This window comes from Mus caroli, unplaced genomic scaffold (assembly GCF_978045245.1).
Source record: "Mus caroli unplaced genomic scaffold, Mus_caroli_1 scaffold_18, whole genome shotgun sequence".
In the NCBI taxonomy this organism is placed as follows: domain Eukaryota; kingdom Metazoa; phylum Chordata; class Mammalia; order Rodentia; family Muridae; genus Mus; species Mus caroli.
In genome coordinates, this window is record NW_028227273.1 from 24,324,336 (window position 1) to 24,337,030 (window position 12,695).

Here is a 12,695-nt window from a genome sequence, read left to right on the forward strand (position 1 = left end):
CTTGTAGCAGAGGCATGGGGCAACTCCGGTGGCAGAGACAGGCTGTTCCTGATAGCTCATTGGTCAGCCAGCTTAGCCAACCAGGAAGCTCCAGTTTCTGTGAGAGCCCTTGCTTCAAAAACACAAAGGAGAGAGCAATAGAAGAAGACTCCTACCCCTTCCTCGGTCTGGAACACACATCTGCATACCTGGGTGTATCTTCTACCTACCTTCTTCAAAGGAGAGCTTTGTCTCTAGGACAGTGAAGAAATGCAGGCTGGGAAGGAAGATTTGCCCAGTGCGTTCTGGATAATTCTATTTACAGTTCCCTGTTAGCTAATGTTTATTTTGCATGACTGGAGACAGAACTCACAGTCTCTTCTGGCTCTGTACTCCAGCCCCTCCTTATTGATAAATGGGAGTTTTAAGAGCAAAGTTCATTGGCTCGAGGTCAGAGTCCATGTCAATTTTTTAGCAACTGCTATTTTTGTAAATTATTTTACTATGCCTTTTGAAGTGACTAGTCTGTCAAATCATTTCAAGGTTGACTGAAGTTGAGTGCACAGTATGAAACATGCATTTTTAATTTTATTTTGTTTTGCAAAATATATACTTTGCTAAGATAGGCTAAACCCAGATATGTCAAAAATCTAAAAAAGCACTATCAAGATTTCAAACTATTGTCAAGTTTCACTTTTCATTAAAAAAATCCATAAATTTATCCTTATTATTAATCAATGAATTAATTAATTGACTCTTTATGTAGTCCTGGCTGTCTAGGAGCTCTCTATGTAGACTAGGCTGGCCTTGAACTCAAAGAAATCCTCCTGCCTCTGTCTCTGGAATTCTGGATTAAAGATATGTACCACCAGGCCTGACCTCATCCATAAACTTTTTATAAATACATTTATGAAGATCTTTTAAAAAATCAGATAATTAACCACCACCACCACCACCACCAGATTTTATGGTGGTGAACATCTTAGGTAGAGGCAGGTGAGCTCTCTGCCTACTCCTCTGAGGCAAGGTATGTCTTTAAACCTAGTAGTAGCATTTCCGCAGCTGCCACCAGCAAGCCCCAGCTCTCCTTCTACATTTTCTCAGTTCAGAGCTGGGGTTAGAGACACGTGCAGACTGCACGGCTTGTGACATGGGTGTTGGGATTCAAACTCTGGCCCTTACAATTGAACATCCAACACTCCTAATAGCTAAACTATCTCTCTAGCCTTCTGAATAGGTAGAGCTTTTAAAAAGTTAATTAATTAGTTAATTAATTAATGAATTAATTTTGTGCATATGCATGTGTACACCTGTGGGTGCCTGTGTCACGGTTGCCTGTGGAGGTCAAAGAACAACTTGCTGGGCTGGATTCTCTCCTTCCACTGTGGCTCAGGTATCGAACGCAGGTTATCAGGCTTGGTGGCAAGCACCTTTACCCAGTGAGCCACCTCTTTGGCTCAGTCATTGAATCAGAATAGAAGTTAAGGATCTGCAGGGGTTTGTGTGTTTTATATATGACTCACTCAAGCCTGAAATAATTTCAAAACAGTTTACTTATGTATGTGCTCATAACTACAATTTGGTTGAGTTTTTTCCTTTCAAGTTTTGTAATAAATATCACAAAGAAACAGTGAAATAGCTATCCTTGTTCAAGTTGCAGACATGAACCTTGGGCGTCTGTCTTTCCAGAGGGTTAATATACTGTCTCTCCTAGTTCTAATAAAACTCGACTCATACAGCAGACATAATTCTGTAACTTGCTTTTATTTTGCTGAATCGTCTAGGCTAAACACACATTCTTAATAGGATTGTCCCTTATTCTACACAGGCATAAAAAAAAAAACCCAAAGGAAATAAATGTCTAAGTTAATAAATAATAATAACCAAATATCCATGGAAATACTAAAAAAAAAAAAAAATCAAGAAAGGACATTTCCAAGCTACCTCACAGCCCTTCGAATGCCTTATCTTAACAACAAACCGTCTCTAATCTCCACTTTAAAAAGTTTTGTTCATCCAAGTGTAAATCCCTGGGCTCATCAAAACCAATCTGATTCAGAAGTTTTGAAGGGATCAAAACTAGAGGCATCGCCAGCCTCTAATACATCATTTATTTAAAAAATTAAGTTACATTTATGTTTGCATGTATTTATGTACATGTATGTGTATATGGGTTATGTGTGTGGGTGTGTGTGCCAGAGCATGCACATGCTTAGAAGACATCTTGCAGGAGCCAGTATGTAAGTATCCAATTAGTATTTCTTTAGATTGTATTGTGTTAAGAAGGTTTTATTTTAAATATTGCTATGTGAGTTTCATAAATTGCTAAATCATTTTTGGGTTGCAACTGGGACACTGTGTAAAGTGGTGTTAGACCTATTTCTGCTGTTTATTTTTTGTATCTGTGTGAAGTGGTGTTCTCAGCACCAATGGTGGCCCACTCTGAAAAACACCTGCTTTCCTCTCAGCCCTCCTATCAAATATTCAGTCAAGGTCTTTAGCAGGACAATTTACTTTCATCTTTAATAAATGCTACAATTAGGGCTGGAGAGATGTCTCAGTGGTTAAGAGCACTGACTGCTCTTCCAAAGGTCCTGAGTTCAAATTCCAGCAACCACATGGTGGCTCACAACCATCTGTGATGAGATCTGACCCCCTCTGCTGGGGGGTGTCTGAAGACAGCTACAGTGTACTTAAACATAGTAAATAAATAAATCTTTTAAAAAATGTTACAATTAGATGTATGCTAAAGAATTGCTTCAAAACAAATTTAATGCTCTATCATCAGTAAATCTGTACACCTGGAGTTTCATGAAGAAAAATTTCAAGCATAAAGGGCTCACATGTTCAAAAAGTTTAAGGAGTCCACAGGAGTCTAATTCCTTGGTTTATAACATTTTATTTGGATTCTTCTTCAGAGCCTTTGGTGAATAATGTCAGATTTTAAATAGGAGCAGAGTACAGTGTGCTTAAGCTCAACACTATTATTCTCTCTCTCTCTCTCTCTCTCTCTCTCTCTCTCTATATATATATATATATATATATATATATATATTACTATGTGAGAGAATAACTCTCGCAAAAGCAACTCCATTTTGAAAAGTCAGTATTTATGGTTCAGTGACTTTGAAGAAGAAACTGTTCTCTGAATAATGACAATGTTGCAGCTGTAACAGGAACTTTGAAATTGTCCTTAAAGATAATGTGTTATTTGAAAGTTGGATATGGAGCTGGAAGAATGATGTATCATTAGGACTCTGTTAAGGACAGTTACTCTTTCTGTTTTTTACTTAAGGCCAAATGACTACCCCGTGAAATTGCAGCGCTTGACCCAAAGACATTAGTCTTTTCCATGCCTGGTATCTTAGTAAACTGTAACTGGGAAGTAATGTCCCAAAGAAGGTCATATCCCCAGCACAGAGACCTGAAGTGGCCAGCTGAACAGCACAGAGCCCTGCTGGGGGGACATGCCATGTTTTCCTGTTCTGAACACATTAGAGTTATAAAGTTATCAATGTGTATAAATTTTTTCACAAATTTATTTTATTTTTTGAGACAAAGTTTTATCATCTAACCTCGACTTTTCTGGAACTTACTATGTAGACCAGGCTAGCCTCGAACTCATAGAGATCTTTCTGCCTCAGCCTGCTGAGTGTGGGATTAAATGCATGTGTCACCATACACAGCTTTATAAAATATTTTAAATTCACAGATGCGTTCTGTGTGCAATTCTTGCCTCGATGACATGCTCTAAACTGTAACTCTTTTAGGATGACGTTTTTGTCAGTGATGTCTTCCCTAGGCATGGCCTCTGCAAACAACATTGCAGGTAAAACCTTCTCTATCAAAACCATCCTGAAAACTAGCTGGCACCTACCTGACCAGGTTATGAATTTCCAAGGATTCCCTACTTGTGTCTCACCCATCTGCAAAGAGCCCTTCCTCTCCTACACCATCAACACCAGGGGCTTGCCGGGGATGAACAAGTGGCCCACCTGCAGCATCAGGCTGCACTTTTTGCCGACTCCGCCAATGGTCTATGCGCTGAGACCACTGCTGCCACACCCTTGCCCTCTCCGTCCTCCCTGAAAACAGCGCGAGGCCACGGAGGCTCTGAGAGCGCTCACCTGACTTATGGTGCTCATGGCGCGCATGTAGCTCTCGTTTCTGGAGCGGAACTTTGGTGACGTGAGCAAGCCTGCAGGGTCCAGGCTGTCCAGGCTTCTGTTGATGGAGACTTCACTTACAGCCCTCAGGTAGCTGTGACTCCGGATCTGGAGTTTGGGGGAGTGTTCATTGGAGATCCTGAAGAAGAACAATGGAAGCGTTTGGGTGAGTGTTCACAGGAGGTCCTGGAAGGGTCATACTCAATGGGGACAATGATAAGCCGTGGCTGTCCTTCGTGCAGGACTTTTAACACCAGGGCAAACACTACCGATTTCCATGATTACTAAAGTTCAATATGGCGGCTCAGGAGAAAAAAAAAATCTTAGTTTCTATTCTTGTTTCCTTTTAAATTAAAATGTGTGTTAATTGATACAGTAATGTTATGTAAAACATAGGGCTTATGGTGTGATATTTTAGTGTATATATTTAATAAATGATTAGATAAAAAGAACTGACCTAACCACAGCTTCAAACGTTTATCATTTCTTCATGCTGGGAACATTCAAAGTCCTCTCTCCTCCCCACTTTAAATGTACATTTTATGGTTTTCAAACATAACCACCTGACTATCCCACTGGACATTAGGAGTTTTTCTTCCTATTTAAGCACACCTATGTGTGCCTTAGTCATCTTCTCTTTATTCCCTTCCCACTCCCCCAGCCCTCTGGTGTTAGATTCATGATTTCTATGAAGTCAACTTTCTAGGCACCCATGCACAAGTGAGAATGGGTTCCATTCACATAGCCACAAGAGATACTTTTCAGTTCCTTTATAATAGCTGCCTAATGTTCCATGGTGTATAGGCGCTGTGTGTTTTCTTTGTCTACTTTTCAGTTTATGGATTGACATCTAGGTGGATTCTAGATGTTAGCTAGTTTGAATGAAGCCATCATGAATATTAGAAGGTTGACGTCTTTCTCAACGTACTATACATAGCCAGTGGTATAACTACTAGCTCCTGTGGTAGCTTTATCTCTACGCTGATGAGGGGTTACCATATTGTTTTCTGTGATGACTGTGACAATGATTTTAAATTTTCACTAACAGAGTATGAGACTTTCCCTTTTATTCACAAAAGGAAATCATTCCCCCCATTAAGACAGGGTATTCTATTCAACATTGTACTTGAAGTCCTAGCCAGAGCAATTCGACAACAAAAGGAGATCAAAGGGATACAAATTGGAAAAGATGAAGTCAAAATATCACTCTTTGCAGATGATATGATAGTATATATAAGTGACCCTAAAAATTCCACCAGAGAACTCCTAAACCTGATAAACAGCTTCGGTGAAGTAGCTGGATATAAAATTAACTCAAACAAATCAATGGCCTTTCTCTACACAAAGAATAAACAGGCTGAGAAAGAAATTAGGGAAACAACACCCTTCTCAATAGTCACAAATAATATAAAATATCTTGGCGTGACTCTAACTAAGGAAGTGAAAGATCTGTATAATAAAAACTTCAAGTCTCTGAAGAAAGAAATTATAGAAGATCTCAGAAGATGGAAAGATCTCCCATGCTCATGGATTGGCAGGATCAACATTGTAAAAATGGCTATCTTGCCAAAAGCAATCTACAGATTCAATGCAATCCCCATCAAAATTCCAAATCAATTCTTCAACGAATTAGAAAGTGCAATCTGCAAATTCATCTGGAATAACAAAAAACCTAGGATAGCAAAAACTCTTCTCAAGGATAAAAGAACCTCTGGTGGAATCACCATGCCGGACCTAAAGCTCTACTACAGAGCAATTGTGATAAAAACTGCATGGTACTGGTATAGTGACAGACAAATAGACCAATGGAATAGAATTGAAGACCCAGAAATGAACCCACACACCTACGGTCACTTGATCTTCGACAAGGGAGCTAAAAACATCCAGTGGAAGAAAGACAGCATTTTCAACAAATGGTGCTGGCACAACTGGTTGTTAACATGTAGAAGAATGCGAATCGATCCATTCCTATCTCCTTGTACTAAGGTCAAGTCTAAGTGGATCAAGGAACTTCACATAAAACCAGAGACACTGAAACTTATAGAGGAGAAAGTGGGGAAAAGCCTTGAAGATATGGGCACAGGGGAAAAATTCCTGAATAGAACAGTAATGGCTTGTGCTGTAAGATCGAGAATTGACAAGTGGGACCTCATGAAACTACAAAGCTTCTGCAAGGCTAAAGACACCATCAATAAGACAAAAAAACCACCAACAGATTGGGAAAGGATCTTCACCTATCCTAAATCAGATAAGGGACTAATACCCAATATATATAAAGAACTCAAGAAGGTGGACTCCAGAAAGTCAAATAACCCCATTAAAAAATGGGGCTCAGAACTGAACAAAGAATTCTCACCTGAGGAATACCGAATGGCAGAGAAGCACCTGAAAAAATGTTCAACATCCTTAATCATCAGGGAAATGCAACTCAAAACAACCCTGAGATTCCACCTTACACCAGTCAGAATGGCTAAGATCAAAAATTCAGGTGACAGCAGATGCTGGCGAGGATGTGGAGAAAGAGGAACACTCCTCCATTGTTGGTGGGATTGCAAGCTTGTACAACCACTCTGGAAATCAGTCTGGCGGTTCCTCAGAAAATTGGACATAGTACTACCGGAGGATCCAGCAATACCTCTCCTGGGCATATATCCAGAAGATGTCCCAACCGGTAAGAAGGACACATGCTCCACTATGTTCATAGCAGCCTTATTTATAATAGCCAGAAGCTGGAAAGAACCCAGATGTCCCTCAACAGAGGAATGGATACAGAAATTATGGTACATTTACACAATGGAGTACTACTCAGCTATTAAAAAGAATGAATTTATGAAATTCCTAGCCAAATGGATGGACCTGGAGGGCATCATCTTGAGTGAAGTAACACAATCACAAAAGAACTCACACAATATGTATTCACTGATAAGTGGATATTAGCCCAAAACTTAGGATACCCAAGATATAAGATACAATTTGCTAAACGCATGAAACTCAAGAAGAATGAAGACCAAAGTGTGGACACTGTGCACCTTCTTAGAATTGGGAACAAAACACCCAGGGAAGGAGTTACAGAGACAAAGTTCGTAGCTGTGATGAAAGGATGGACCATTTAGAGACTGCCGTATCCAGGGATCCATCCCATAATCAGCTTCTAAACGCTGACACCATTGCATACACTAGCAAGATTTTGCTGAAAGGACCCAAATATAGCTGTCTCTTGTGAGACGATGCTGGGGCCTAGCAAACACAGGAGTGGATGTTCACAGTCAGCTATTGGATGTATCACAGGGCTCCCAATGGAGAAGCTAGAGAAAGTACCCAAGGAGCTAAAGGGATCTGCAACCCTATTGTTGGAACAACATGATGTACTAACCAGAACCCCGGAGCTCTTGTCTCTAGCTGCATATGTATCGAAAGATGACCTAGTCGGCCGTCAATGGAAAGAGAGGCCCATTGGACTTGCAAACTTTATATGCCCCAATATAGGGGAATGCCAGGGCCAAAAGAATGGGAATGGGTGGGTAGGGAAGTGGGGGGCGCTATGGGGGACTTTTGGGATAGCATTGGAAATGTAATTGAGGAAAATATGTAAAAAAAAAAAAAAAAAAAAAAAGACAGGGTATTATGACCAGGTGGTGGTGGTGGTGCACGCCATTAATCCCAGCACTTGGGAGGAAGAGGCAGGCAGATTTTTTAGTTCAAGGCCAGCCTGTTCTATGGAGTGAGTTCCAGGACAGCAAGGGCTATACAGAGAAACCCTGTCTTGAAAAACCACAAAAAAAAAAAAAAGACAGGGTATTATGGGCTGGAGAGATGATGGCTCTTCTCTTCCAGAGATTCTGAGTTGAATTCCCAGCATGGTGGCTCATAACCATCTGTAATGGGATCTGATGTCCTCTTCTGTTGTGTCTGAGGACACACAACACATGTACTGCAGACTACACATGAGCTACAGTGCACTCATAATACATAAAATAAATAATTCTTAAAAACAAAAGACAGGGTACTATGAAGCCCAGGTTAGCCCCTAGTTTTTCATGTAGTTGAGGCTGGCCTTTGACTCATGATTCTCCACTTTCTATTTCCCAAATGCTAGGATTTCAGATATGGGTCATGACACCCAGCTTAGAAGGAAATCTTGTTTCAGGAAATCATTAAGGTTTGATGACATTAGAGAACAATCAAAAGTCTCCTTAACCATGAAGAATTTCTCCTATTAATGCTCATACACCCTGAGGAAGGAAAAAAAAAACATAACAGTGGCAGATCTATTTCAGAATTCTGAGCTTTTCAATGTGTCAGATGTTCCTTTGTATATATTTGTTTCAATTTTTTGTCTGAACATTAGCAACAGCAAGTAGGTCTGTATCTATACCCATCTACAAATTAATTGTTTTTTTTTTTTCACTCACTAAATCAATTATCTGAATTTAGGGAACAAACTCTGAAATCCTAGCCGCTGAAAATGCACCTCTCTCCAAATCTGATCTATAGAGACAGCTCTTCCTATACTTTGTACCCTAAAGATTTGCCCTAAATGCACTATAGGAGCTTAGAAATTATGAATTCTCTTTGAAAAAGTCAAGCCAGGGATGGGGAGATGGCTTAGTTGGTCAAGTGTCTGACAAACAAGCATGGGGCCTTGGGTCTGGATACCTCAAACACATATAAATATCGGCCTGATTCACAGAGCCAAAGGTGCTACAAAGGCTACTGGGAGAGAAACGTTGTTAATAGACTTATCCAGCAGTGGGCCTTCCATGATACTATGCTGACTTGCCAGATAAGATGTGCCTCTTTGTAAAATAGTGGCACCATTACAGGGACAACCAACCTGCTGCACAAGAGAAGATCATGCTTGGCTAGGAGTCCATGCATGGGGGGTGGGCACAGACCCTGAGGGCAGGAAAGCCTTTAAGTGTTGTCTCACTCAGTGGACATGTTGTCAAACTGCCTTCTAAATTATTTTGTTTATACCCAGAAAGCAATGCTACTCTTAGCCTTGGCCAGAGACCTTTGTGTAGTGGGCAGAGCTCAACGCAGAGACACTTCATTTGTCAAAGTGCTTTGAATAAATGACTGGTGAATTCTAAGCCCCAAAGTGGGACATTTGTACCACTTTGATTCAATGAACATCATAGAAGAAGGGACAGGAAGAATGTCAGGCCCAGAGGATGGGAAGGAATGCTCTGAAATGCTGTGTTCTGGATATGACATAGCAGGTGCTCTTGTGAACACATAGTGGTTGTGATTTCCTGCACACACCTGAAGAAATCACGTCAGTGAACATTCTAGTACAGATTGGGGAGAGGCCCTGAGGTACTATGCCTGTTTGGGGAGCTATGGACTGCTGGTCAGTTGATCATGTTCCACTGGTTGGAGGGTCTCATTCACATAAGAGTAGAGCTCATCAAAGGAAAATAGATATGAAGGTTCGCAAGATAATAGGTTCCCATGCTACCAAGGCACATGATCAGGTGTGCAGTCTCACTGAAAACCAGGAAAATGCTAACGCATTTTGACACAACACATCCCTGAACACCCGTGGGAGGTGAGAACATTCCAAATGTCCTTTAGATGGCAGTGTATACGATCACATCTTCTCATAAAGCTTACATGAAGCTATTTAACAACAGCTGAGCAGCATATTCCAGATAATATCAAAACCCCAGGACTTGATGGGCAGCTGGCTGTTCTTATTTTCTATCATGTGTACAGACAAAGAAATGAAAACAGATGTAGGATAATGTGTCCAAAGGAAACACTGTATTTTATTCCTACAAGCAGGAAACAGACTGTTCTAGAAACCTGTCTTATGGGTTTTCTGGGCAGTTCCCAAGCATGAAGACACCTTTGCAGGGCAAGTGGCTATTTTTCTATGTGCTACATGCTAGTCTGGTGATTTATATCAGATCTCTTTACAAAGTCCATGCCAGGAATTCTACCAAACCAGCAAGTTTTAATTCATTTTTCTCCAGGATCTTTTTGCAAAGATGGTTTTTAAGCATCTATTAGCTAAAGCCCACTTCTGCTCAGAACATGATTGCATGATGACCAATGTGTTTATCTGGCTATCTTGCAAAATGCCCCAGAGCAATGACACTTCCCAATGTAGATGATGGTGACATTGTGTACAGTTATCAGGGAACAATGGGGTGGGCCTTCATAAACAGAATATATTCAAAAGAAGAAACAAAGACCTTTTTTTTTTTTTTGAAAAGTAAGTCTCTGCTAGCTGAGATGAGGCATGGTTGTGGCAATCACCCTGGCCACTTGGTATAAAATAAGGCATTATTCCAGAAGTTTAAAGTGGGGGAAAAAAAAGCATCAACAAGGAACTGAATAGCTCTGTTTCCGTGAGTCATTTCCGATAAAACAATGTATACTCTAGCAACCCATACAGGAGAGGAAATTAACTTTTTCTTATCTAGAAGGTAGAGGCTGCAGCTATCCACACAGAGAGGACAGGACACACCAGACCTGTACTTCCTGGTGCAGAAGAGCCCAGTTAAGAAATGCCAACACATAATGTGCTCATTGCAGTTCCTCCCTCCTGCCCCCCTCCCCCCCATGACAATGGATATTTTCTGAAGGGAGGTATGCACACTCAGAAATGTTACAGACATTGATTACCTCTCTGTGTTGGCCTTTTGCAATGAGATCAATCTTTTCCCACTGTCACCTCTGAAGGACTTATCTTTTTGAAGTCCATCAAAACTGAAGTGGGGTTTTGGTCTTGCTGGGCCAGAGAGCTCCATTCACTGTTGCAGCCACTTAAGAGACAACCCTTAAGGAAGCGCTGGGGTTGATCTTGAGGCTGTGATTGCAAAGAAGATTCTAGAAAACTCAGACCAGAAAGTCTCAAACAAATGTCTCAGCTTTGTAATATAGAACTAAAAATAACTTCAGGTGATTGCTTCTTCTTCTTCTTCTTCTTCTTCTTCTTCTTCTTCTTCTTCTTCTTCTTCTTCTTCTTCTTCTTCTTCTTCTTCTTCTTCCCCTCCTCCTCCTTCTCCCCCTCCCCTCCCCTCCCCCTCCCCCTCCCCTCCTCCTCCTCCTCCCCCCTCCCCCTCCCATCCCCCTCCTCCTCCCCTCCCCTCCCCCTCCCCTCCTCCTCCTCCTCCTCCTCCTTCTTCTTCTTCTTCCCCTCCTCCTCCTTCTCCTCCTCCTTCTCCTGCTCCTTCTCCTCCTCCTCCTCCTCCTTCTCCTCCTTCTCCTCCTCCTCCTTCTCCTGCTCCTCCTCCTTCTCCTCCTCCTCCTTCTTCTTCTTCCTCTTCCTTCCTCCTTCCTCCTTCCTCCTTCCTCCTTCCTCCTTCCTCCTTCCTCCTTCCTCCTTCCTCCTTCCTCCTTCCTCCTTCCTCCTCCTCCTCCGTCACATAAACTGATTCCACATGACACAGAGGAAATGTCTGGCTTTATACTATTCTGAAAATGAAGACATTTGATCTTGCCCCTGACATCCTTATTAAACTATCCTCACATTTATAGCTTAAGAGGAGAGGTGCCGATTCATTGGGCTTTAGGGTAGAAAATGATACTTTAGTCAGTGACTCTACTTGACTACTAGTTTTTGAGACTCTTATGAGTAAAACTTCAGTAAAACTGAAGCCAACTTTCTTTTCCTCATCCTGTGTGTGATGCTTTGATGGTCTATCTTTTGACCAAGCTGTTACCTTGGACTGGCACCTCTTGAATGATTTCCCCCTGACATTTGTTACTATTTGTTAAACACCTAGGAATTGGTAAAATCCTACTCTGTAGGAGTCTACATAGTGTTAATTTAATTTAATTTGCTTATTATAAAAATTGATTTTGAGATAGGGTCTCATTAATCTACCCAAGGCTGGCCTTGAACTTGAAAGCTGTTGCAGGAAATATTAAAAAGAACAGCAGTTCCCATGCTATACCCAGCTACTCTCTTCCCCGGTGGTCTAAGATAGCCCCAAGCAGCAAACAATCGCAGTCTTCCCAGCTTTGGTTTGCTTGCCTCAGGGCCACTTGTCTCTTCTTAACCATTTACCCCCAGTAGCTAGTTGTCACAAATCCCCTTAACCTAGTAAATCAAAACTCTAGAAGCTTATAATTAATCAGTCAGATTTATATATCAATAAATTATCAATTCACAAGATGCCCACACAATAATTTCAGAGCCAATAGATAATGATAATGCTGTCCACCTAGATTAGACAAGTTATCTCAATTATTCTGTCCCTATATGATATTATAGCTACCTGTGGCTATTTAAAACCACGTGGAATCTGAATCTTCCTATTTTTCCTCCATCTTGCTTCCTTCTCTTTCCTGTGTGGCTCCTTGTCTCTGAAACTCTTAGCTATGCCTCCCCTTTCCCTGTCCAATCACAGGCCTTCTGCTTCACTAATGTTTAAATTAATTGGACAGGGAAAATCCTGCCACAGAAGGCCTTCTGCCTCAGCTTCCCTCTTGCTGGTATTAAGAGCAGGTGCCACCAGGCACAACTTGTTGAAAGCAATTTTGATAGAACCTTTAATTTCTGACTTCTCCACTGTGGTGTTTTGAATAAGAATGGCC

The 12,695-nt window shown here is 41.2% G+C and overlaps 1 protein-coding gene across 23 annotated transcripts in view; it reads right to left on the minus strand.

The window, feature by feature from the left end:
• The window catches only part of Dlgap1 (DLG associated protein 1), an 874,571-nt gene that overhangs the window by 164,966 nt on the left and 696,910 nt on the right, over positions 1–12,695 (minus strand). For all 23 annotated transcript variants that reach the window (XM_029471242.2, XM_021186024.2, XM_085833091.1 and 20 more), the window contains one exon: positions 4,107–4,284. In XM_029471242.2, the coding sequence (XP_029327102.1) occupies positions 4,107–4,284 (178 nt within the window). The remainder of the gene's footprint in view (positions 1–4,106; positions 4,285–12,695) is intronic.